Here is a 23,553-nt window from a genome sequence, read left to right as displayed (position 1 = left end):
CTCCAGCATTATCAAGGCGAATGACCTTAATTGGATAATCTGGGAATTGCGCTCTCAATCTGATTATTTGTGCTAACAACTTCGCAAACGCCAGGTTGCGCGATGATAACAGGCACACATGAGACCATCTAGATGATGCATCTATTAGGACCATAAAATATCTAAACAATCCACTAGGTGGATGAATAGGGCCACATATATCTCCATGTATACGCTCTAAAAATCTAGGAGATTCGATGCCGACCTTTAGGGTCGATGGTCTGGCAATTAATTTGCCTTGATAACAAGCAGCACATGAAAATTTCATTTGTAAGAATCTTCTGGTTCTTTAAAGGATGTCCAGTTGAATTTTTAAGAATTCGTCTCATCATTATTGATCTAGGATGACCTATTCGATCATGCCATAGCACAAATATATTTGGATCAATAAACTTCTGGTTTACGATCATATTTGCTTCAATTGCACTAATTTTTGCATAATATAGGCCAGATGACAGAGTTGGTAATTTTTCCAAAATATATTTCTGGCCTGAGACACTCTTGGTTATACCAAGATATTCAATATTCATTTCATTTAATGTCTGAACATGATATCCATTTCTGCGGATATCTTTAAAACTTAACAAGTTTCTTGGGGATTTAGAAGAAAATAGTGCATCTTCTATAATATTTTTTGTCCCCTTAGGTAGAATTATAGTAGCTCTTCCGGAGCCTTCTATCATTTTTGAATTACCAGAAATTGTAGTAACATTAGCTTTTCTTCTAAGTAAATTGGAAAAATATTTCTCGTCTTTAAATATAGCATGGGTTGTTCCACTATCAATTACACAAATATCTTCGTGATTTATCATTGATCCAAATAAGATTTGAGGCATTTCCATATTTTCTTCACAAAGAAAGAAAGTAAATATTATAATTAATACATAATTTATTATACAAAATTTTATTTTATTACATGGATCTAAAAAAATACAAACATAATATTTAATACATACAACAATAAAGAGAATTGTTTAAATATTATCGGGCTTATCAACATTCATATTTACTTCTGGAAAATTAAAGAAATCAGCTACATCCAAATGCATGGGCTCAATATTATCTTCAGAGATAAAATTTGTCTCTGGATTATTTTCTGCCCTTTTCAGAGATGCTTGATATAGCTGAACAAGGCGCTTTGATGACCGGCAAATTCGCGACCAGTGCCCCACACCTCCACATCTATGACATATTGTTTCTTAATTATTTTTTGGTAAAGCTTCTAGCTTTTTACACTGCCTTTTATATTGCTGATTATTTCTCGGTGTCAGCCGAGCATCATGATTAAAATTTCTTCTTTGACTACGAGCACGACCACGACCACGACTGGGGCCATGGCCTCTTTCTCGTTGGTTAGAATTTGCCTGATTCACTTCAGGGAGTGGCAAAGAACCAACGGACCGACTATCATGATTTTTCATTAATAATTCATTATGACGTTCAGCAATAAGTAAGTGAGATAATAATTCAGAATATTTTGTAAAGCCTTTTTCGCGATATTGCTGCTGCAAGAACATATTCGCGGGTGGAAATGTGGAGTATGTTTTTTCAAGTTTATCTTGTTCCGTGATTTCATCTCCGCATAAAGTTAACTGAGCTATAATTCGAAATAAAGCAGAATTATATTCAGTTATATTTTTAAAGTCCATTAGTCTCAGATTTAACCAGTCATGACGTGCTTGTGGAAGCATGACCAACTTCAGGTGGTCATACCTTTCTTTTAAATTTTTCCACAATTTCAAGGGATCTTTTAATGTAAGATATTGTAATTTAAGACCCTCGTCAAGATGGTGGCGGAGGAAAATCATAGCTTTTGCACGATCTTGACTAGATGCCTGATTATCATCTTTGATGGTGTCTGCCAGACCCATCGATTTAAGATGAATTTCGGCATCTAGTGTCCATGAGGAGTAGTCTTTTTCAGAAATATCAAGAGCAGTAAATTCAATTTTAGAAATATTTGTCATTTTATAAAAATAAAATTAAATAAAACTCTTACCACTTTTGTTACCTTGAAAAATTAGCCGGAGCCTCGTGCTGATAACGTGTTGTAAAATACACTAAATTGAGCAAACAAAACGGAGAGGATAAGAGAATTAAAAGGAGAGCAGACGGGGAAAAGAAATTCTTCCGTGTTGGTGTATCAAATTCTGTGTACAAGGGTAAGAATTTATAGGAGAATAAGAAGTGATTGTGGGCAAGTTGCCCACTTTTAGTGGGCCCCACATGAAGAAAATTAAATGCAAGTAGGCAAGTGGACATTCAATCCAACTTGCTTTTTAACAATGGATACTCTAATATTCAATTGCATACTTCAACTTTTTCACCTCCAATTTTCAGCCATCTTGGACGACTTTATATGTATATTTCTCCCAATTTAATTGTCCCCAATATAATGAAAATGTAGTGGATGAATCAACATTAAATGCATATTTGTATGTCTTCAATAATAGCCTTATTTTAGATGACTTGAAGTCATCTTTTGGACCTTGCACGTTGATGTTCCTTCTTGGTTCATTGTTGTCCCAATTTTTGTTTTACTTAACACCACAATTAAGTAATTTCTAATCTCCAATAACATTTTTATACTAAGTAAAATTTATAACCAATTAGTTCTAGTTTAGAAATTAAAAATCCGAGGTTTCTATCTCACGTCGATTCCTTCTCGAATAACTTGACGTATAAAATATAGGGTCTAATAGTAGATCAAAGTAACACTACTTCAAGGAGGCCTTTCAGAAGGAGTCAAGCTAAGGACCTTCAAGCATTGCAAGCTTTATGGATGAAGATGGAATATTTGGAAGGTTCCAACATGGAAGACTTGAAGATATTTAATATATTAAGGGCACTAATTTAATTAGTGAGAGGCAATTGAGTCTTTCTTCCCTATTTTAACCTTTAGTATAAATAGTAGATATTAGAGTTTCATAATAAGTTTTTTGGAGATAAGAAAAATTGTGTCTCTTGTGAGAGGTTGGAAATCTTTTATTGAATTTCAACATCTTGCCTTAGGATTTGCAAGTAAGAATACTACCTTCTTGCGGATTCTAATAGATTATGTATTTTTATTTCTAATTAAGTGGTGTTTTGATTAGTTTCACCATTACATCTTTTAATTGTTTGAATTTAATTATGTCTATTTCTCTTTAATCTATCTTTCAATTTCTATTTTATTTTTTCATCTTCTTGTTTCACATCAAATTGGTATCAGAGCAAGGCTAAAGAATTGTTTCTACAATTCTTAATCCTTGAATTATTTACTTTTTGAAATATGGAAAAAAAATCTGCAAAAAATTTAAAAATTAGAATCTAGTTGATGTGATTTGAGAGTTGTTTAATATTATTCTTTGAATTACATATTATTGTTTCCTAACTGAAAATTAAAGAATAAATGGGTTAAGAAAAATCAAGAAGCCATTGTTATGATTTAAAGCTTTGAAAAAGAAACTTGAAAATGGGTGTTGTTGATTTGGTGTTTGTTTGAAGAAATTGATAGTCAAAACTTGTTGATATAGTTGTGGAGAAATAATATCTCAATTTTGAGTTCATTTAATTGAGTATTGAAGTAGATTGGTTTAAAATAAAAATAAAAAATTGAGCCTCTTCTTGGAGAAGAAGATGAATTTGAAAATTTCAAAAATAGTCAAAATCTGCTAAATTGGCCACTTTTCTCAACAATCATTTCTTCTCTATTTAAAATGTAACATTCCAATTTATTTCCTCTACTTTTGTTGTTAACTCTAGCTAGTTTACTTTGAGTATTAGTTCATGCTTAATGTTAAACTAGTTCTTGTTCGTATCAAATTATTTTCTTTTTTTTATTTCGTCGTATGATTGTTTGTTTCCTTGTCCTTTAGTTTTACTTGATTTACATAAACTCCATTCCATCCTGAAGGAGTAGTACCACTTGTGAATTATTTGGCAAAGTTGATTCTCAACCTTGTGTTATTCAAGAGTAGTAAAAGGCAAGAATGAAATGAATTCATTTGAGAGTGACCTTAAAAGCCTTTAGCCTTGGAGTGATACATGAGTGTGAGTGACAAAGAAAGGAATACATTAACTGAGGGAGTGGTGAGAAACTTTTTCTACTAACTCTTTGTTCATTTTCTTTTTGTAGGTACAATGACTCAATTGGACGGAGAACCCTCTAGCAAAATGAAAATGATGCTTGAACAACTATTGAAAGAAATGAGAGATATAAAAAGAAAATTGGAAGATGTGGATAAAAGGGTGAGAACTCAAGAAATAGCAAAAGAACCACTTTAGATTTTCAATCCTATTGATCAACATGATGAGGGATCAAGTAAGACCTTGATGCAACTTCATCACACTTAATTGTGCAAGATACTTCATCTCCTAATATGACATTACCAACTAAGGCTCGCAATCAAGCGATACTTTCAAAAGGAGGAGATCAACAAACAAATCTTCTACCACAAGCCATTAGACCTCAAATGAGACCTCAACATAATCTTGGAGAGCATGATTCTTTTGATGGTGATAATTATGGCTATGGAGTAGAGGATTAAGCTCAACAAGAAAGGTTAGGTGGAAATGGGAGAGGAAGAAGAGGAGGAAATGGAGGTTTGTACCCAGTTGATGGTAGAGAATATAATAGAAGGAATGATGATGAAGATCGAGTATTCAACAACATCAAGGTTACACTTTCATTTTTCAAAGGAAATAGTGACCCAAATGAATACCTTGATTGGATAGTGAAGCTCGAAAGGCAATATAATCTCAACAATGTGAGTGATGTTAAGAAAATAAATTATGCTATCAGTCACCTTGAGGGATTTGCTTCTACATAGTGGGAGAAAATTGAAAGAGATGCTTTGGTGAATAAAGATTTTGTTACAAGTTGGAATGAAATGAAAAGGCATATGAGAGAAAGGTTTGTGGGTCAAAATTATGAACAAGATACACTCAAGAAGTATTACAATCTTCAACAAAAAGCAAGAGCGTGGAAGAGTATTATGAGGAGATAGAACATACTAGGCTTCGAGCTAATGTCAATGATGGAGAGGTGAGTCTTGTAGCAAGTTTTGTCTCAGACTTAAATAAAGAGATAAGACAACCATTAGATTTGCATCATCTTCCTACTTTATATGAATCTTATCAAATGGCACTCAAGGTAGAGAGACATCAAAAAGAAAACAAATCAAGAATGCAATCATCTTCTTATTCTTCTTCACTGGCTAAAAATAAAGAAGTTTGAAAATCATCTTCTACTTGGGACAAATCCAAAGGTGCAAGACAAGACTCCAAATTCAATTTTGAAGAAGACAAACCAAAAGTGGACTACAAGAATTTAGTTAACAAGGCTAAACTTGAAACTCCATCTAAAATCAAATGTTTCAAATGTCAAGAATATGGACATAAAGCAAATGAATGTCCTAATAGAAGAACTATCATGGCGTTGAATGATGGTGGTTATCAAACGGAAGATGAATCTAAAGATGACCACCGAGAGGATGATAATAGTGATGAGTTTATGGGAAAAGGGGATGGAGAAGAAATTAATGATGATGGAAAACTTGTTCTTGTTGTAAGGAGAAGTATGAATGCTCTAGCAAAGGAAGATATTGATCAAAGGGAGAACTTGTTTCATAATTGGTATAGGGTTCAAAAACAATTATGTTTCTTTATCATTTATAGTGAAAGTTGTGCAAATATTGCTAATGTATCTATGGTGGAAAAATTGAAACTTCCAACAAGAAGGCATCCAAAACCTTATAGATTATAATGGCTCAATGAATGTGGTGAACTCAAGGTGACCAAGCAAGTGTTGATAAAATTCAAGATTGAAAGTTACCATGATGAAGTGCTTTGTGATGTTGTACCTATGCAAGCTTGTCATCTATTGTTGGGAAGGCCATGAGAATATGATGTAGGGGCTAAACATGATGGAAGGTCCAATAAATATGCATTTATTAAGAATGGTAAAAGGCACATTCTTAATCCTCTCTCTCCTTTCAAGAGGGAGAGGAATATAGAAAAATAGGAGAGTTGAAAAAAAATTGAGAGAGAAAAGAAAGAGGAGAGTAAGAGAGTGAAAAATGATAAATCAAGAGAGGAAAAAGGAGAGATTGAGAGCTCAAGTGAGAATGAATTATCATAAAAAAGAGAGGTGTGTAAGAAAAATAAAAGATCAAAGAAAGAGGAAAGGTGTGCATGATTTTGCAAAATCAAGAGAGCATAGAAGAGTTAAAAATTGAGGATGATACTCAAGTCATACTTATTAAACCAAAAGGTTATTCTTTGCTTTCTAATAATGACCTAACATCTTTATCTTTGCCAAGTGTTGTTTTTTTTGTTGTTGCAAGGTTATGGAGATTTATTTTCGAAAGAAATGCCTAGTGGATTGCCTCCTTTGAGAGGAATAGAGCATTAAATTGACTTTGTGCCGGGTTCTCAACTACCCAACAAAGCGTTTTATAGGAGCAATCCTCAAGATACGAAAAAATTGCAAAGACAGTTGAGGAACTTTTGAAAAAAAATTTGATAAGAGAAAGCTTAAGTTTATGTGCGGTGCCCGTAATTCTAGTGCCCAAGAAGGATGGGACATGGAGGATGTGTGTAGATTGTCGTGCCATCAATAGAATTACGGTAAAATATTGACATCCCATTTCTAGACTTGATGATATGCTAGATAAATTGTGTGGTTCTATTTTATTTTCTAAAATAGATTTGAGAAGCGAGTACCATCAAATTCGAATGAAATTCGAAATTGAATGGAAAACCATTTTCAAAACTAAATTTGAATTATATGAGTGGATGATGATGCCTTTTGAGCTAACCAATGCACCAAGCACTTTTATGCAATTAATGAATCATGTACTTAAATCATTTATTAATGATTTTTTTATGATTTATTTTGATGATATTTTGATTTATAGCAAGTGCTTGGATGATCATGTGCAACATTTGAGGTTGATTTTTGATGTGTTGAGAAATGAAAAATTGTATGTGAATTTTAAAAAGTATTTTTTTTTGTGTGTGGATCATGTTATTTTCCTTGGCTTTGTTGTAAGTTTAAGGGGAGTTGAGGTGGATGATGAGAGGGTAGAGGCTATTAGGAGTTGGCCAACCCCTAAGCCCATTAGTGATGTTAGAAGGTTTCATGCGTTGGCAAGTTTTTATAGGGGGCTTGTGATGAGTTTTAGTTCTCTAGCCACTCCTTTAACCAAAATCATCAAGAAAGATAAGCCATTCATTTGGGGTATAAAACAAGAGGAAGCCTTTAGGATCCTAAAGGAGAAACTTAGTTCCACTCCTTTACTTCAACTTTTCAACTTTGAGAAGATGTTTGAAATTGAGTATGATGCTAGTGGAGTAGGTATTGGTACGGTCTTGATGCAAGAAGGAAAACCCATAGCTTACTTTAGTGAGAAGTTAGAAGGAGATCCATTGCAATATTCTATCTATGATAAGGAACTCTATGCCCTAGTGAGAGCATTAGCAAATTGACAATTTTATTTGTGGCATAAGAAATTTGTGATTAGGACCGATCATGAGGCTTTAAAGCATATTATGGGTCAAAATAAACTTAATAAAAGACATGCCAAATGGATATAATTTATTGAGTCTTTTTTTATGTGATTAATTATAAGTAAGGCAAAGAAAATATTGTGGCGGATGCTTTATCTAAAAGATATGCATTGATGAATACCTTGACTTCTAGACTGATGGGTTTTGAGAGTTTGAAGGAGTTATATTCTAATGATGATGATTTTGGGAAAGTCTTTGGGGAGTGTCAAGTGAGCTTGAATAGGTGTGTACAAGTTGTTAAGAAGGGTAATGAAGCTAGAATTCCTAGATTTGAGTTGAAGGATGTCTATTTGTTTAGGAATGAAAAGCTTTGTGTAACTATATCTTCATGGAGAGAGTTGTTGGTGAAAGAGGCACACAATAGAGGCTTAATGGGTCATTTTGGAGTGTCAAAAACCTTAGCTATTCCTAGTGAACATTTCGTTTGGCCTAAGATGATAAGAGATGTGGAAAGAACTTGCGCTAGGTGTTTGAATTTTAAGCATGCTAAATTTTGTACCCAACCCCATGATTTGTATACCCCTTTGCCTAGTCCTAGCGGCTCTTGGCTAAATATTTTCATGGACTTTGTTATTGGTCTCCCTAGAACTAGAAATGATAAGGATAACATCTTTGTTGTTGTGGATAGATTTTCTAAAATGGCTCACTTTATTGCTTGTCATAAAAGTGATGATGCATCTCATGTTGCTATTTTATTTGTTCATAATGTGATGAAGTTGCATGGTGTTCCCCAAATAATTGTTAGTGATAGAGATTCAAAGTTTCTTAGCCATTTTTGGAGGTGTTTGTGGAGAAATTTGGGAACTAAGTTGCTATTTTCTACTTCTTGTCATCCTCAAACGGATGGTCAAACCGAGGTTGTCAATAGAACCTTAGATAACATGTTTAGGGATATGGTTAAAGGGAAGTTAACTTCTTGGGAGAATCAATTGCCATTAATTGAGTTTGCATATAATAGAACTATTCATAGATCTATTGGTATAACCATTTTTGAGTGTGTTTATGGCTTTAATCCCTTGACTCCATTAGATTTAACTCCTTTACCCAAAAATATTATTGTGAGTATAGATGCAAAAGCCAAAGCAAAAACTATGAAGAGCATTCATTAAAAAGTAAGAATGCGAATTGAAAAGGCCAAAAAAAATGCAACCAAAGCCAATAAAGAACGAAAAAGAGTCACTTTCGCACCCGATGATTTGGTATGGGTTCATTTTATGAAGGAAAGATTTGCAAGCAAAAGGAAAAACAAGCTTATGCCTAGAGGAGATGGACTTTTTCAAGTACTTGAGAAGATTGGAGATAATGTTTACAAAGTGGACTTACCAAGTGAGTGTTTGATCCATAATGTTTTCAATCTTAGTGACTTATCTCTTTTTGATGTAGGTGTGGCGAATTCTAGGACGAATTCTTTTGAAGAAGGAGAGACTGATGTAGATCAAAGTAACACTACTTCAAGGAGGCCTTTTACAAGGAGTCAGGTTAAGGACCTTAAAGCATTCCAAGCTTTATGGATGAAGATGGAACCTTTAGAAGGCTCCAACATGGAAGACTTGAAGATATTTAATATATTAAAGGAACTATTATTTTAATTACCTTGTAATTTTAGTGAGGGGCAATTGGGTATTTCTTCCCTATTTTAGTCTTTAGTATAAATTAGTATAGTACTCGCGCGATGCGCGGACTATTAATCTGAGATCAATTATGTAGTACTTAGTACAAATGAAATGCAACATGATAAGTAATACATTTTGATAATGTGTAAAAAAAAGTTCTCACTCAACATGATTAGAAAATCACATTTGATATGATAAGAAAAACACATTTACAAAATATAGAGAAAGTACCTTTTAAACATGATAAGAAATATAATTCAGATAAAAATATAAAGAAAGTACGTATTCCATATGATAAGAAAATCACTTTACAAATTGTAAACAAAGTATCTTTCAACATGATAAGAAAAATAATGTTACAAAATGTAAAGACAACATTTATTAAACGTGATAAGAAATCACTTTTAAAAAAATTAAAGAAAGTACTCTTTCAAAATGATAAGAAGAAGACTTTTATAAAATCTAAAAAAAATAATTTTAGACAACATGATAAGAAATAAAGTTTTACAAATTTTAAGAAAGTACTATTCAACAATATGCTAAGAAAAATATTTTTACAAAAATGTAAAGAAAGTAACATTTAAACATGATAAGAATAACACTGTACAAATAGTAGATATTAGAGTTTCATAATGAATTTTTTGGAGATAAGAAAAATTGTGTCTCTTGTGAGAGCTTGAAAATCCTTTGTTGAATTTCAACATCTTGCCCTAGGATTTGCAAGTGAGGTTATTACCTTCTCGAGGATTCTAATAGATTAGGTGCTTTTATTTCTCAATTAAGTGGTGCTTTAATTAGTTTCACCATTACATCTTTTAATTTTTTGAATTTAATTGTGTCTATCTCTCTTTAATCTATCTTCCAATTTCTATTTTATTGCTTCATCAACTTGTTTCACATTAAATGGGGACATCGACGATAATGTCACATATCGCATTGGAGCGGCATGGATGAAATGGAAGCTTATCTTTAGAGTCTTGTGTGATAAGAAGGAACCATTTAAACTTAAAGCTAAGTTGTACAAAGTGGCGGTTAGACCGTCCTTGTTGTATGGAGTGAAGTATGGTCAGTCAAGAACTCACATGTTCAGAAGATGCATGTTGTAGATATAAGGGTGTTGAGATGGATGTGTGAACATACTAGGAATGACAAGATTAGGAATGAGGTTACTCGAGAGAAGATGTGAGTGGAATCTATGGCGGACAAGATGAGGAAAGCAAAACTGATATGGTTTGTACATGTGCAGAGGAGGCGCGTCGACGCCCCAGTGAGGACGTGTGGAAGGCTGGCTATAAGGGGTGCACGAAGGGGTAAAGGTAGGCCGAAAAAGTATTGAAGAGAGGTGATTAGACAGTACATGGCGCAACTTCATATCACCGAGGACATGACTTTAAATAGGAAGGAGTGAAGGCTGCATATTAGGGTAGAAGGTTAGTAGGGGTAGAGTGTTGTCTTGCCTTTGTAGGTTTAAGCTTGTTAGTGTCTGTCTAGTACTAGTCGTACCCTTGTAGTTCTTGTCATAGGTTGTTTATTTTATTTCGATTATTACACTATTTTATTGTTGTTATTGGTTCTTTCTTGTAGACTTTACACTAATTTTCTTATTAACTGCTAGACTTTCTTCATTATTTTCTTGTTCTTTTACTGGGGTTTGATGTACTTGAGTCGAGGGCCTTTCGAAAATAGTCTATCTACCTCCACGAGGTAGTGATAAGGTCTGCATACACTCTATCTTCCCCGAACCCCACTTAGTGGGATTTCACTGGGTATGTTGTTGTTGTTGTTGTTGTTACTTTTAACATATCAAGAGATAAAATATATTTTTCCCCCTCATGTTTTACCCTTAACATTAATTACTTATTGTCTAAATTATTTCCCAAGACCTAAGATTAAATATCAAGTAATATGAACATTGTGATAACATATTCATGTCAATTATTTTTAAGGGGCCTGCAAAATGTAAATCGAATAAGTAAAAGTGAAAGGAGAGTATTAAATTGAGGTAAAAAAATAAGTAATATTTAGTCAAATTACCATTTTTGTTAATGTTTTCTCGGACCGGACACCGGAGGGAGTACTAGTATTACAAATATTTAACATCAGTTTGTAAACAAATAAAATAGTTAATACAACCACCTGTAAAAGCTCTCTTAGTAAAATCATCAACAAAAGAGCATAGCTATTTAGCAAAGAAAAAAGAAACAAATTTTAGGGGGGAAAAGATAATCAGACAAAAGAAACTCATTTGCCTAGGAAAAAAAGGATCATTTTCTTCCCTACTTTCACTAAAGCAAATAAGAGAAAGGGAACCCCTTTGCTTTCAAATAATTCATCATTTTGATACCCTTCCTTTTTTTAGTTAAACTGTCCATCTCTTAGACTAAGAACATGGACATAATAATATTAATATGAAAGTACCAAAGTGTTACCTGATAATAGAACCTCAAATAATGGTGTGATAGTATTTTAATTTCCAATTCCCATTTCTCACTTCAGAATACAAGATATCCTAAAGAATATTGACGCCTCTGTCGCAAGGAAGGTGGAAGAAAAATAGGTATATATACTAAAATCCTGTCAAATTTCTGCATAGACAATATACAAGTTACAACCCTATCAAAGCTTTAATGAAATGAAAGAGCGCCTGTAAATTTTGTAGGCTCAAATAAAGAATTTAACCTAAAAATAAGATTGAATGTACAGCCTATGGTCCATCTTCACCATCTTTTATCAAATTACATATATCAGAGCATTCCACCAAACTGCAAGAAAAAACAATTAAAAAGAAACAAAAAAAAAGAGTCATCAGTCGATTTTCATTAGCAAATATATCAGTCATTCAGAAAACATTATATAGCCATGTTCCTCACTAGATGTAGGCAGTGAAAGTGTCAAACTGAAAAATTAAGTGATTTCCAATTGATATTAAATGGTGAACATCCTAGCTTGCAGTGATTGTTGCAGCTTTCATCATACTGTTTGCTCCTCGTATTGAAAAATTTCAGAATTCTTTTGTTTAGGATGAGTATTTCAACTTTCTCCAAACCTTCATCATATTGTTTGCTCTTACTGTTCAAATATTTCATTCTGACCCAAGGTTCATTCAACTGTCCTAAGCGTCAATTCAACTTTCTCCAAATCTTTTGTCCAATAGAGAAATGGGTTTCAGTAAAATTTGCACTTCAGTTACTATTCAAGAATTGCACATTTTAAAGGTAACTTTTGGAGAACGAAAGCACGGAATAATAAGAAATACCAAAGATTTAGTGGAAAGTTTTGGCCTAGTTCCTTTGGCTTTAGGTTCTTTACACGCTAATCATCAATGTGTTTATCATTGTCAAATTCATCTTTCCAATATATGCAGTTCGATAACACAGTTCCAAGGAGAACCAAAATCAGCATAACTAAAGTACTGGTTGAAGGACATAGGTAAAAGAATAGATTGGTGAGCTATCATTTACATGCTACAACAGTTCAAATTTCTATTATGCTTCTATAGCAAAAGAAGTGTCACATGCAAAATGCGTCACTAAGCCATTGATTTTTTGGTTAAAGGTTTGTATAATACCATAATCACACTCCTCATGTTCTAAATGGTAGCTCAATTTCAACATTTATAAAAAAATTAGGCCGCAATGGCAATATCGAGCATTTCTTTTGTTGAAATGTGTGACCAATCTTATCTAAAAATTTAGGCGGTTATAGAGAACACACTTTTAATTACATATTACATAGTTATGTTAGTCCCAACGCACCTCCTCACGTGTGGGTTTGATTCATTCTCATGCCCAAACATGTGGACATATGTTTTGTTTTTTCGGGTGGCGGTGGTATTTGAACCCATGACCTCTTGCATGCTCAAATATTATTTTGAAGTGTGTGACCATCTTATCTAAAAACTTAAGCGGTTAGAAAAAGTATATTTTAATTACTTAGTTATATTATGTCTTAACAAGGAAAAAATGAAACTAATTTTAATTTTTTTACAAACAATATGACGCCTCGTAATCTTTTGATTAGCAAGATCAAAAGATAGAAAAAGTAAAGTTGGTCTTAAAAGTTGAAGAGGCAAGAAAAAAGATAGATAGACATCATTTTCTCTTTTTCTCTCCTTGGTTTCACTTTTCTTCTTTCTTCAAATTGTATACTCATCCCTAACTGAACAACTTCTTTAGATAGTTACCATGGTTACTGATTATACCTTCCAATGTAGTAAGGATGTAGAAGATATATGATTTTCAATAGGTGTTGGAAATAAGATGGATGGATGAAAGATAAGTCCATTCACCTTTTAGTAAGTACGATAGGAGAAATAAAGGTGGAAGCGCTTTTAGCTGTCCAGGCAAAACTCATCTGAATATTGTTTATGTAAAATTGTAGGTTTAACAACACTAAAGACCAGCATTTTACAAAGAGCACAATTAATTTTAAAATTTTCCACCTTCCATGGAAACAACAACATGCTGCCTCCTTTACTTTTTCTTTAGGTAGGTTGATGGATAGAAAAGTAGGCTTGGTCTTAAAAGCAGAAGCCATACTGCCATAAGAAGGAAAAGGATGGATCCTTTCTTTTCGTTTATGAATCTACTTTGATTAATCAATGTGTGACTCTGAATCCTCATTACTGATGGCATCCAAATGATCTCTTGATTGATCAAAAGATCCTTTCAGTAATTCAGTTCGATCTAGTCATTAGGCCCTCCTAAAACGATCTATTAAATTCGTCAAGTTGTTCCAAAGATCAATATGGCCAGTTATTAATGGAATTACTTGTTGGCTCTTTTTAAAATACTCATTTGGCCGAGGGCTTCCAGATACATCATAAGCTAAACCGATGCTGACAAATAACCAACCCACAATGAATAGGAAACGCATAGTAATGCTATGAATGACCCAGTATCGGATACTGTAATAATATCAACAAATGAACGTTTTTCTGTGCTTCCAGACATTTTGACCGTCACATATTCGTGTACAATCAAAGAAGATCAATTCCGTAAAAGATGAGATCAGTAAATGAAAATTCACTGAAATTTCATCTTTGTGAGGTCGTCAATATTGTTCAATCTCTTCTGTTTATGTTTCCTTGTTTAACTTTTCTTTTTTCTTGAGTTTGAATCAGGAACTTCCTCTTTATTTTCCTAACTTGGCTACTTATTCTACTTCCGATGGAATAAGGATGCTGAAGATGTATTATTTATGGTAGATGTTGGAACTGTACACAGATATTTATTCATCTGTTGGTAAGTAAGACAGGAGAAAGAAAGATTGAAGTAGTTGCATGAAGAGGAAAAAGACCTGGTCAATGCTTGAACAGTTCTTCCTATAAACTAGGCAGAACATTATGTTATATATTTCTTATTCTACAGACCAAGCTAAGAATACTAAAAGTTGTAATATGGTGCACATCCAAACTTGCAAGTTGCGACATACGGTCACTTGTTCAGTATTCCATATTTTAACAAGAATTTGGCAAGTGATGAGTTGCACAACTATGAGTAGAACTTAGAAAAACAAACATAATGTACTAAACGGAGGCTCAAGGAAAATGAAATATAAAGACCAATGAATTTAAAGGGAAAAAAATTACCAGTATTGGCGACTGCGAAATCCTTGCTTAAACACCACCAGAGGCCTGTAGAAAAAAGAAGTAAAAGCAAGCCTTTCAAAATGACTTTATGAACAGTGTCTCTTTGTCAATATATCTTACATCCTATCCACGTCAATTAATTATACAAAAAGGAATCGCTTAAGTAATGCTCGTTTTCCTTTCTTTTCTTTTTTCAAAAATTTTGATAGAATAGGGGGGCAGGTTGGAGGAAGAAGAAATATGGAGTTTTTAATAAGGTTATCATCTATCAATTAAGTAAACTAGAAATAGTATACCATGAAAGTAGGCATTTAATAAGTTTTTCATTTACTTGCTTATGTTTTCCTGCAAGCATTTTCAATCATTATCAAGGAGGGACGAAAGAAAAAGGAACTGCAGAAGATTAAATAATCGACTACATATTATTTATCAAACTGCACCTACCATATAAACTTCAGTTCCAATTTTAAAGCTGCAACATATCCGTCCAGATATGAGTACTTGATATCTTTTTATCCTTCTATAGAAGACATGCTTCACCAATAGTCAACAAAGACATTAGTAAACTAGGAGAGCTGTATGGTATCTAAGCGAAATAATGTCAAACATGAAAGAAATGCTAGAAATAGCTCCATATCCTTGCCCTTTTCAAACCACGAGTAGCTCATGGTTTCTATCTAGTTTTATCAGAGTATCAGTCTCACAATTTCCTGCAGCTAAGTTTAAAATGTATCTAATGTACGTTTTCCTCACCAAGTTTTTGTAATGTAATGGCTGTGTACATTCTTCTATCTAACAAGCTCATGTCTTGCTTGTTTGAAGCTTTTAACTTAACACTTTTCTACATTCAGATCTACCAGTAAATAAATGATTTCTAAAGACCATTAAGATTGAAGTATAACTGATTTTCTCCCTCTCTCTCTCCCTCCCTTTATTACCTTCCTTACCCACATTATGTCTTAGTTTCTGTCAACCTGACTGGCAACTATGGAGCTAAATTTTAGCTGTTCTAGCAGGCTTTATGCTACAACCCTCCCTATGGTCAACTACGAACACTTGCAAATAGATTTTGTAAGAAATGGTGTTCAGAATTGAGGTTAGAACTCTATATTTAGAAGGTTGCAACTACGAAATGCCACATTAATAAAATATTAGAAGGTTGTTCATTTGATTTTCAATATTCTGATTCTATTTTTCCATCCTTCCAAGCCCAAAAGAAAACAATTGTGATTGATGCCAACGTGCATTTCTGGCTAATAGTGAAACATATGATCTATACAGTCCAACTCCAAGGGGATTGGAGAAATATATCTAGGCTAATAAGATAGCTACCTAGTTAATGTAACCTAAATTTGGTAGCTTATTTTGGAATGGTATCTCATAAACAATAGGAGCAGGAAATGTACTAAATGAGTCGGCATTCTACCTAATGTACCTATAAATATATAAGGGCCAAGTGGAATTGGTCTCACCCATTCACAAACTTTTAGTTTTCGCTCTAACATACTGCTTTACACCATCATTGAACAACTCTTTGGTGGAATAAAAATCTTCCTACTTTGGTCAGAATTGCTAGGTTTATCTTGAATGTGGAATTAAGAAAATAACAACAGCAAAGAAAAGTTCCAATCCTGCATAGTGTTTATCCATCATTGCTATTCATCCTCTTATAAAAACTTCTACTTCTTGGATTTCCTAACCTAAAAGAGATTCATCATTCATGTCAATAGGAGAATAAGTCTACCTTCTTTCAGACTAGGGAGTTTGACATGAATCTCTTTCAGGTTAGAGAATTCAAGGAGGAGAAGAGATTTCTGACTAAAGTTGTATATAGTTAGATTAGCTAAGCTAATAGATTAGTTGTTCTAACTAATTTAATATGTGGTTAGCTTTTTGTATATAAGGGGCATTGCTCAAGTGTATTCTTGAAATGGAGATAATTTTACATTTCCAATTTTCTGGACAGAACTCTGGTCCTCTTTTTCTGACTCCCTTTATCTCTTAGCTAGTCTTTCTCAGCTGAATCAAGTTCATCTTCCAACAAATACAAAGGGAAAAGTCTTATCACCTCCGAAAATTAGACAGATATACAGAGAACAGTTTGTGGTCGGGGAGTCTTAATAGATAATTTGGTTGGCTATCTGAACTTTCACATTGTTGGTGAGGGTTCGATTCTTCACCTTATAAGGAATCAAAAGGAACAGTCCCTTTAGTGGAATTAATTAGATGCAAATCATACCTTCTAACGTTAAGAGGACCTTCACCAGGAGATCCACTACCACCACGAATACAAGTATTGACACATTTGACAGTGCAAGTCTCTGCTTGCCTTGACTTAGGTCGTTGAATCCTCGCTTTCTTGCAATCCTTCTGACCATCAACACAATCGCCAGACAGCGTTTGCGGCACATTCGAAAAAGTCTCTCCAAGTATTTCCTGTTGTGTTTCAATCTGCGCCGCCTCCGCCACCGCCTCCGCCCCATTCACCACCACTATCACCGCACATGCTGCAGCTGCCGCCAGTATCACCGCAGTTATTGGCTTCCGCGCCTTCGTAACAGAAACGCATTTCCGTCTTTCCTGAGAAACATCGTCACTGACAGTAGTTGTGGCAGCTGCTTGTAGTCGTTTGGGTCCATTGCCATGGCTGACCAACCACTCTGGATAATCTACTGGAAATCTACAGAGAGTTGAACACAAGCAAGAAATTCCCATTTGTCAAATTACAGAAATAACTCCGATTTTTGCAATTCGAATTGCATTTGTGGAAAGATCTCTACTTAGAATTTGGGAACTTTGCCACCTTAAGTTCAATTATATACACTTTAGTCCGCTCTTCCGATAGTGTTGACACTTCGGTCTCAATAGTTTCACACTAAAACTTTACCCTTTGTGTCAGTTTAGTGATAAAACTATTTTTCATTTCAACGAAAACGGTTCAAGGATGCCCTAAAGTTTGTGATTTGTTTATATATAGTGATATATATTTAGCTAATCCATTAGGTCATAGAAGCTCCCTCATGGTAATCTTTCATTTTAAATATTTCTCTGTCATGAACGTTTCTTTTAATTATTGGAAGTCACATAAAAGTATATTCATACTTTTTCAATTATTTAGGGATATGCTTCAAATAATTGTCACTAAATTTTTTGTTACATCTACACTTTAGAATCAATTTGTGTTTTATTTTTATTTTTTGAATTATTTTAAGTTTGTTTTATTTGATTTCGAAATACTTGTTTCAGAGAGATAATTATTTTACTGAAAAACGACCAGCTATAAAATTAATTAAAAGACAACAAAACTTACCAACACATGCTCATCTCTTTTCTTTTAAACTAATTTTCCGATCATATTGTTTTTATTTGTTGTGACAACTTAATTAAATTCATTTAGCCTATGATTTTACGCTAAATCCTACTACTTTAATCTCATTGGAACATAATTTTGTTTAGAGAAACATGATATACCAACATTATTCCCCGTTAGCCGATACTTTTTTATACTATTATTTAATGCCTTAGGTCAAATGGATAAATCATACTACCCATTGCCATATTAAATGAGTATCTTACTAAAAATGTTTGTCACATATTACTTGATCACTTACTAAATTAAGATAAAATTAATTAAAAAAAAAATTAATTTATACCTACAATTAATATGCTTTTGAATATTGAATTCATAACAATGTATAATATTGAATTCTAATTGTAATACATTTTGAATTCAATATATTATACATATTATAGAGATGTTTCAATGCACGTTGTGAATATATATAACTAAAATATTTTGAATACAATAATATATTCCGTTAATAAGAGAAAAAATAAAAAATAATTATAATAGATTTTGAATTCAATATATTATAGGCATGTTTCAATGCAGGTGGTGAATATGTAACTAAAATATTTTTAATACGATAATGTATTTCGTTAATAGGAGAAAAAATAAAAAAATAATTATAATAGATTTTGAATTTAATATATTATAGGCATGTTTCAATGCACGTGGTGAATATATAACTAAAATATTTATAATACAATAATATATTTTAGCACAATTAATAAGAGAAAAAATAAACAATAATTATAATACATTTTGAAATCAATTTATGATACATATTATATGCATCTTTCAATAAATGTGGTGAATATATAATTAAAATATTTTTAATACAAATATATTATAAGTATTATATGTGAATTTCAAACATTTTGGTACTATTTAAATTAGTTTTAAATTAGGATAATCAATTATTATTTTAAAAAAAGGGAGAAAGAGAAAGAGAAAGATAAAAAATAGATAGAAAAAAAAGCACACATAACGAGGGGGGGGGAGAGAGAAAGAGAGGGGTAATAGAGTGATTTTAGTTATTAATTAAGATAAATATGTTATAAACCATAAAAAAAAATCCTAAAAAGGGGTAATTATTAATCTAAAAGAGTTCATTTATATAAAAATGGAAAAATTACCAAATTACATACCTTATATTCTTATATTTTCAATTATTCCCTATAATTTGTAAAAATTTCAAAAATCCCACTTCTGATACATATGAATGATGTTGATACACCGCGATTTGATACATAAGACATTTTCATGATACATCACTAGTTGATACAAAACAAACACAAATTGTATCAGTAAAACATAAGTTTTACTGCTATTTTTGTTGTGTTCATGATATATTAGGTGTTATAAGCTGATTCATAAGTTTTATTTATATTACAATGTTTGATTTGTATCAACTAGCGATGTATCATGAAAATGACTTATGTATCAAATCGCGATTTATCAGCGTCATTCGTATATATCAGAAATCTGGAAAAAAGAGGGAATTCAGGTAATCGCGATTTAAATAAATTCTGAAGATCCAAAAACTTTTTTTTTCAAGAGGCTAATTAATATGAACAAAGAGCAAAATAGTAAAGTTAAATAATTTCTTAATTATCGTGTAAAATATAAAGTGTCTATCTAATATGAGACGGATGTAGTACATATTTAGTAGAAATTAAATGATTCATCGCATGCTCTTAACCCCTGCCCCCAAATATTCCCCTATTTGAGCTACAATGTAACGAATGTCATATATAAAATGAATCACAAACGTTAAAGATACGTAATAAGAGCAATTTAAAACGTAATATTGATTTCTCCAAGCAAAGAAGCCTAGGAATTCCCAGGCAAAGATTATAAAAAAGATGAAATACAACAAAACTTGCTTGATCAATGCATATAATGAAAAGCACACTTCGAGTGAGTTGAACAACTTATTACATTAGTCCTCCTGGACTTAAAAAAAAAAAATTAAGAGAAAAATGAATGAGGACATGGAAATTTGACAACATCATCGTTGACAATCAAATGAAACTAGAAACTTGAAATTAGTTCAACAGGCAATAGTAACTATCCAAAATCTGCTATCAAGAAACATAAAACAAAAAGAACATAGTCATATACGCGATATCAAAGAGACAAATTATCTTTGCTTTGATCAGAAGCACTTCCTATGCACAATTGATGGGCCAGACTCATCAAACTCTGCCTTAGCAATCCACATCTACATTTCAAACAAGACAAATATTTTAAGCATCGATCATCGACTGACTAACGAGTATATTAATTGAAAAACTAATGCTTAGTTACCTGCTGGAAGGTACTGAGGGATGCCAAGATGGAACCTCCTATCCAGACACTGTACTTCCTTTCAGGGGGCGCGACAACCTTAATCTTCATGCTGCTAGGGGCTAACGCGGTGATCTCCTTGCTCATTCTGTCAGCAATACCAGGAAACATAGTGGATCCACCACTAAGTACAATGTTCCCGTACAGATCCTTCCTTATATCAACATCGCACTTCATTATAGAGTTGTATGTTGTCTCATGGATACCAGCAGCTTCCATTCCGATTGTGGAAGGCTGGAATAGCACTTCTGGGCATCGGAAACGTTCAGCTCCAATGGTAATCACTTGACCATCTGGGAGTTCAAAGTTCTTCTCGACAGAGCTGCTTGACTTAACCATATCCAACTCCTGCTCAAAGTCAAGAGCAATGTATGCCAGCTTCTCTTTCATGTCTCTCACAATTTCCTTCTCAGCACTGGTGGTGAATGAGTATCCACGCTCGGTGAGGATCTTTGCCAAATGCTCTGTCAGGTCACGGCCAGCAAGGTCAAGACGAAGGATCGCATGAGGAAGTGCATAACCTTCATAGATAGGAACTGTGTGGCTAACACCATCTCCGGAATCCAAAACAATACCTGCAAGGAACCACACAGAATTCAGGCAGAGAAGAATCATATACTTCATCTTAACCATCGACAATCCCACAAGTGAGGTCTGGGAAGGGTAATGTGTGCGCAGACCTTATCCCTATCTTGGAAGGTAGAGAGTCTGTTTCTGATAGACCCTTAGCTCAAGAAAAGCATATCAAAGAATTTCAAAATCCACCCCAAGTCGTTTCTTCTTTAACTCTCTACCGAGATTAATTGATTTATGTTCATTCATTTATCATGCTTTTAGCTCAATAACCTAGATCGATTAATTCTTCACTTGCCACCAAGTTAGTAAAATCATTCCATAAATTTCCTCATCTTTTCTAACACTTCTCCATCCATATAATCACCAACAAAAGGGTCACTATAAGTCATATAACTCCCCTGGTTTATACGTTAAAGTACTAATATCCATGAGATCGGTTCCTAGTAAGAATGGATCTTTAATTATAAAAAATTGGAACATGAACAACATCAAAAAAAGGAAGAGCAGAATGTGAATGTGTCTTACCAGTAGTACGACCACTAGCATATAAAGACAGAACAGCTTGAATTGCAACATACATTGCAGGGCAATTGAAGGTTTCGAACATTATTTGAGTCATTTTCTCACGATTAGCCTTTGGATTGAGAGGTGCCTCAGTGAGCAGAACCGGATGCTCTTCTGGAGCAACTCGAAGTTCATTGTAGAATGTGTGATGCCAAATCTTCTCCATGTCATCCCAGTTATTCACGATACCATGTTCGATAGGATACTTCAATGTGAGAATACCACGTTTCGATTGTGCTTCGTCTCCAACATAGGCATCCTTCTGCCCCATCCCAACCATAACTCCAGTGTGACGAGGACGCCCAACAATGCTAGGAAAAACTGCCCTCGGGGCATCATCTCCAGCAAAACCAGCCTATATATGAAACATATATTACAGCTGAGAACAGAATTTTTCGAATTTCTTCGATCAAAATGGTAAAAGATGATTGTTCAATTCATTACCTTGACCATGCCAGTTCCATTGTCACAAACAAGAGGTTGAATGTCATCAACATCTGCCATTTTTTACAACTGTTGAAGTACAAATAAGTTAGCAATAAATAATATCTCAGATACAAAAATATCCTTAGACTATACGAAATAAGAGTTCTCAAGAAACATTTGATACATACATACAAATAAAAAACACTATGCAGCTCCAATCCAAGTTCTTTGTAGTTTTCCATACATGTATAGGTGGAAGGGGGAAGTGAGTATACTTATTTTCCTTCAACATTCCAAGAAATGCTCATGACTCAACTAAAATACTGTTGATTTACACAAATGTTTCTTTTCTAGGCCACTATTTAGATTTCATTCTTATTTTTTAAAAGTTGTGCAAATATAACCCTTGGAATTGACAAAATATTAAACTATGATTTAACATTTATAAAATTTTATAAGGTGGTGTGACACTATCTCATAACATTTTCAGTTTGCTTGAAAAGAATCTCTAAATCGTAATCCAAAAGGTCCATGAATTACAAGAGGAAAAAAGCCATTTACTAAATGGCCGCCCCAAGAAGGAAACTTGGAGGGGGGGGGGGGGGGGCGGAGCACAACCCAAAAAGAAAAGAGTTCTTGATCAATGCACATATATCAAATAGAATATGAAGAAAAAAAAATCAATCTCATTAACCAATCAATTAAAAATCAAGAGAAGTTAAACACACAAATTAAAAATAATGACGGAAATGGACAAACAAATATATTGTAACAGACTACCTAATGGGAAAACCAATGCATAACAAAGGACCAATAAAATTATACTCCCTTTGTCCCAATTTATTAATTGATGATTTAAATATAATATGTATGAAAAACAAAAAAAATCATTTTATTGTAGAAATTCAAAAAAGTGCAGCATAAATTGAGACGTAGCAGAATTTGAGCTCCAATTTATTGAAGAAGATATATGATTGATTATTGATATTCTCACCTTTTATTTGGTGGTAGAATTATGAAGAAAAAGAGAGAAAGTGGATTAGTGCTTTGTTAGAAAGAGGAAGAAAATGAAGAAAAAGAAGAAGGGAAACGTCAAATTCGGATCTGATGATGAAGCGTTACCTTATACGTTAAAGGGTTGAGAAAAATTAGAAACGGCCACACACAAGTGTGTATTCATTAATCCATTGATTTTCCTATTATTTCTACAATATATTATTTCCAACTCTAATAAATACTAGTATAAATATATTAATTGTTGTCTTTTTTTTTTTCATTTGAATAAATCATTTTTTGTGTGTATGGTTAATAATCAAATTAAATCAAATCAAATTGAAATCGATAACAATCAAATCGATAAATGCATATTATATTTGGTTTGATTTGATTATAATAATTTGAAAACTGATTAAATTGATTTGGTTTTGACTTTAATCAATAACCGATCCATGAACACCCAAAGACACCCAAAAAATATTACATATTTACTAGAGGGGTAAAAT

At 33.2% G+C, this 23,553-nt stretch overlaps 2 protein-coding genes across 4 annotated transcripts; both read right to left on the bottom strand.

Annotated features, from left to right (window-relative positions):
• Positions 1-11,732: 11,732 nt before the first annotated feature.
• On the bottom strand, positions 11,733-17,558 carry LOC129875993 (uncharacterized). Its single transcript, XM_055951269.1, has 3 exons — positions 17,033-17,558; positions 14,794-14,838; positions 11,733-11,965 (listed from the first exon to the last, which is right to left on the bottom strand). Exons 1-3 carry the CDS (start codon positions 17,506-17,508, stop codon positions 11,908-11,910), a joined length of 579 nt encoding a protein of 192 aa, XP_055807244.1. The 5' UTR covers positions 17,509-17,558; the 3' UTR covers positions 11,733-11,907.
• Positions 17,559-20,039: 2,481 nt separating this feature from the next.
• On the bottom strand, positions 20,040-23,129 carry LOC129875989 (actin-75). 3 transcript variants are annotated; one of them, XM_055951263.1, is made up of 5 exons: positions 23,046-23,129; positions 22,070-22,138; positions 21,587-21,980; positions 20,447-21,060; positions 20,040-20,360 (listed from the first exon to the last, which is right to left on the bottom strand). In XM_055951263.1, the coding sequence occupies exons 2-5, from the start codon at positions 22,127-22,129 to the stop codon at positions 20,295-20,297; spliced, it is 1,134 nt and encodes a 377-aa protein (XP_055807238.1). In that variant the 5' UTR covers positions 22,130-22,138; positions 23,046-23,129; the 3' UTR covers positions 20,040-20,294. The 3 variants fall into 3 exon arrangements, with proteins under 3 accessions (XP_055807238.1, XP_055807240.1, XP_055807241.1); XM_055951265.1 differs by lacking the exon at positions 23,046-23,129 and adding an exon at positions 22,832-22,888; XM_055951266.1 differs by lacking the exon at positions 23,046-23,129 and adding an exon at positions 22,240-22,430.
• Between the last annotated feature and the right edge of the window lie 424 nt (positions 23,130-23,553).

This window comes from Solanum dulcamara, chromosome 12 (genome assembly GCF_947179165.1).
Source record: "Solanum dulcamara chromosome 12, daSolDulc1.2, whole genome shotgun sequence".
NCBI classification, from domain to species: Eukaryota; Viridiplantae; Streptophyta; class Magnoliopsida; order Solanales; family Solanaceae; genus Solanum; species Solanum dulcamara.
This window is presented reverse-complemented; position numbering and strand designations above follow the sequence as displayed.

Bases quoted from the DNA above. Each gene is read 5' to 3' on its own strand.
- LOC129875989 (XM_055951263.1), bottom strand. From the start codon at position 22,129: ATGGCAGATGTTGATGACATTCAACCTCTTGTTTGTGACAATGGAACT. The intron at 21,981-22,069 runs GTAATGAATTGA...TTTCATATATAG, and splicing joins ATGGAACTGGCATGGTCAAG to GCTGGTTTTGCTGGAGATGA. The intron at 20,361-20,446 runs GTAACTAAGCAT...TTTGAAATGTAG, and splicing joins CCCTCAGTACCTTCCAGCAG to ATGTGGATTGCTAAGGCAGA.
- LOC129875993 (XM_055951269.1), bottom strand. From the start codon at position 17,508: ATGGGAATTTCTTGCTTGTGTTCAACTCTCTGTAGATTTCCAGTAGAT. The intron at 14,839-17,032 runs GTATGATTTGCA...TTTTTTCTACAG, and splicing joins GGTCCTCTTAACGTTAGAAG to GCCTCTGGTGGTGTTTAAGC. The intron at 11,966-14,793 runs GTAATTTTTTTC...TTTTTCTTGCAG, and splicing joins TTTCGCAGTCGCCAATACTG to TTTGGTGGAATGCTCTGATA.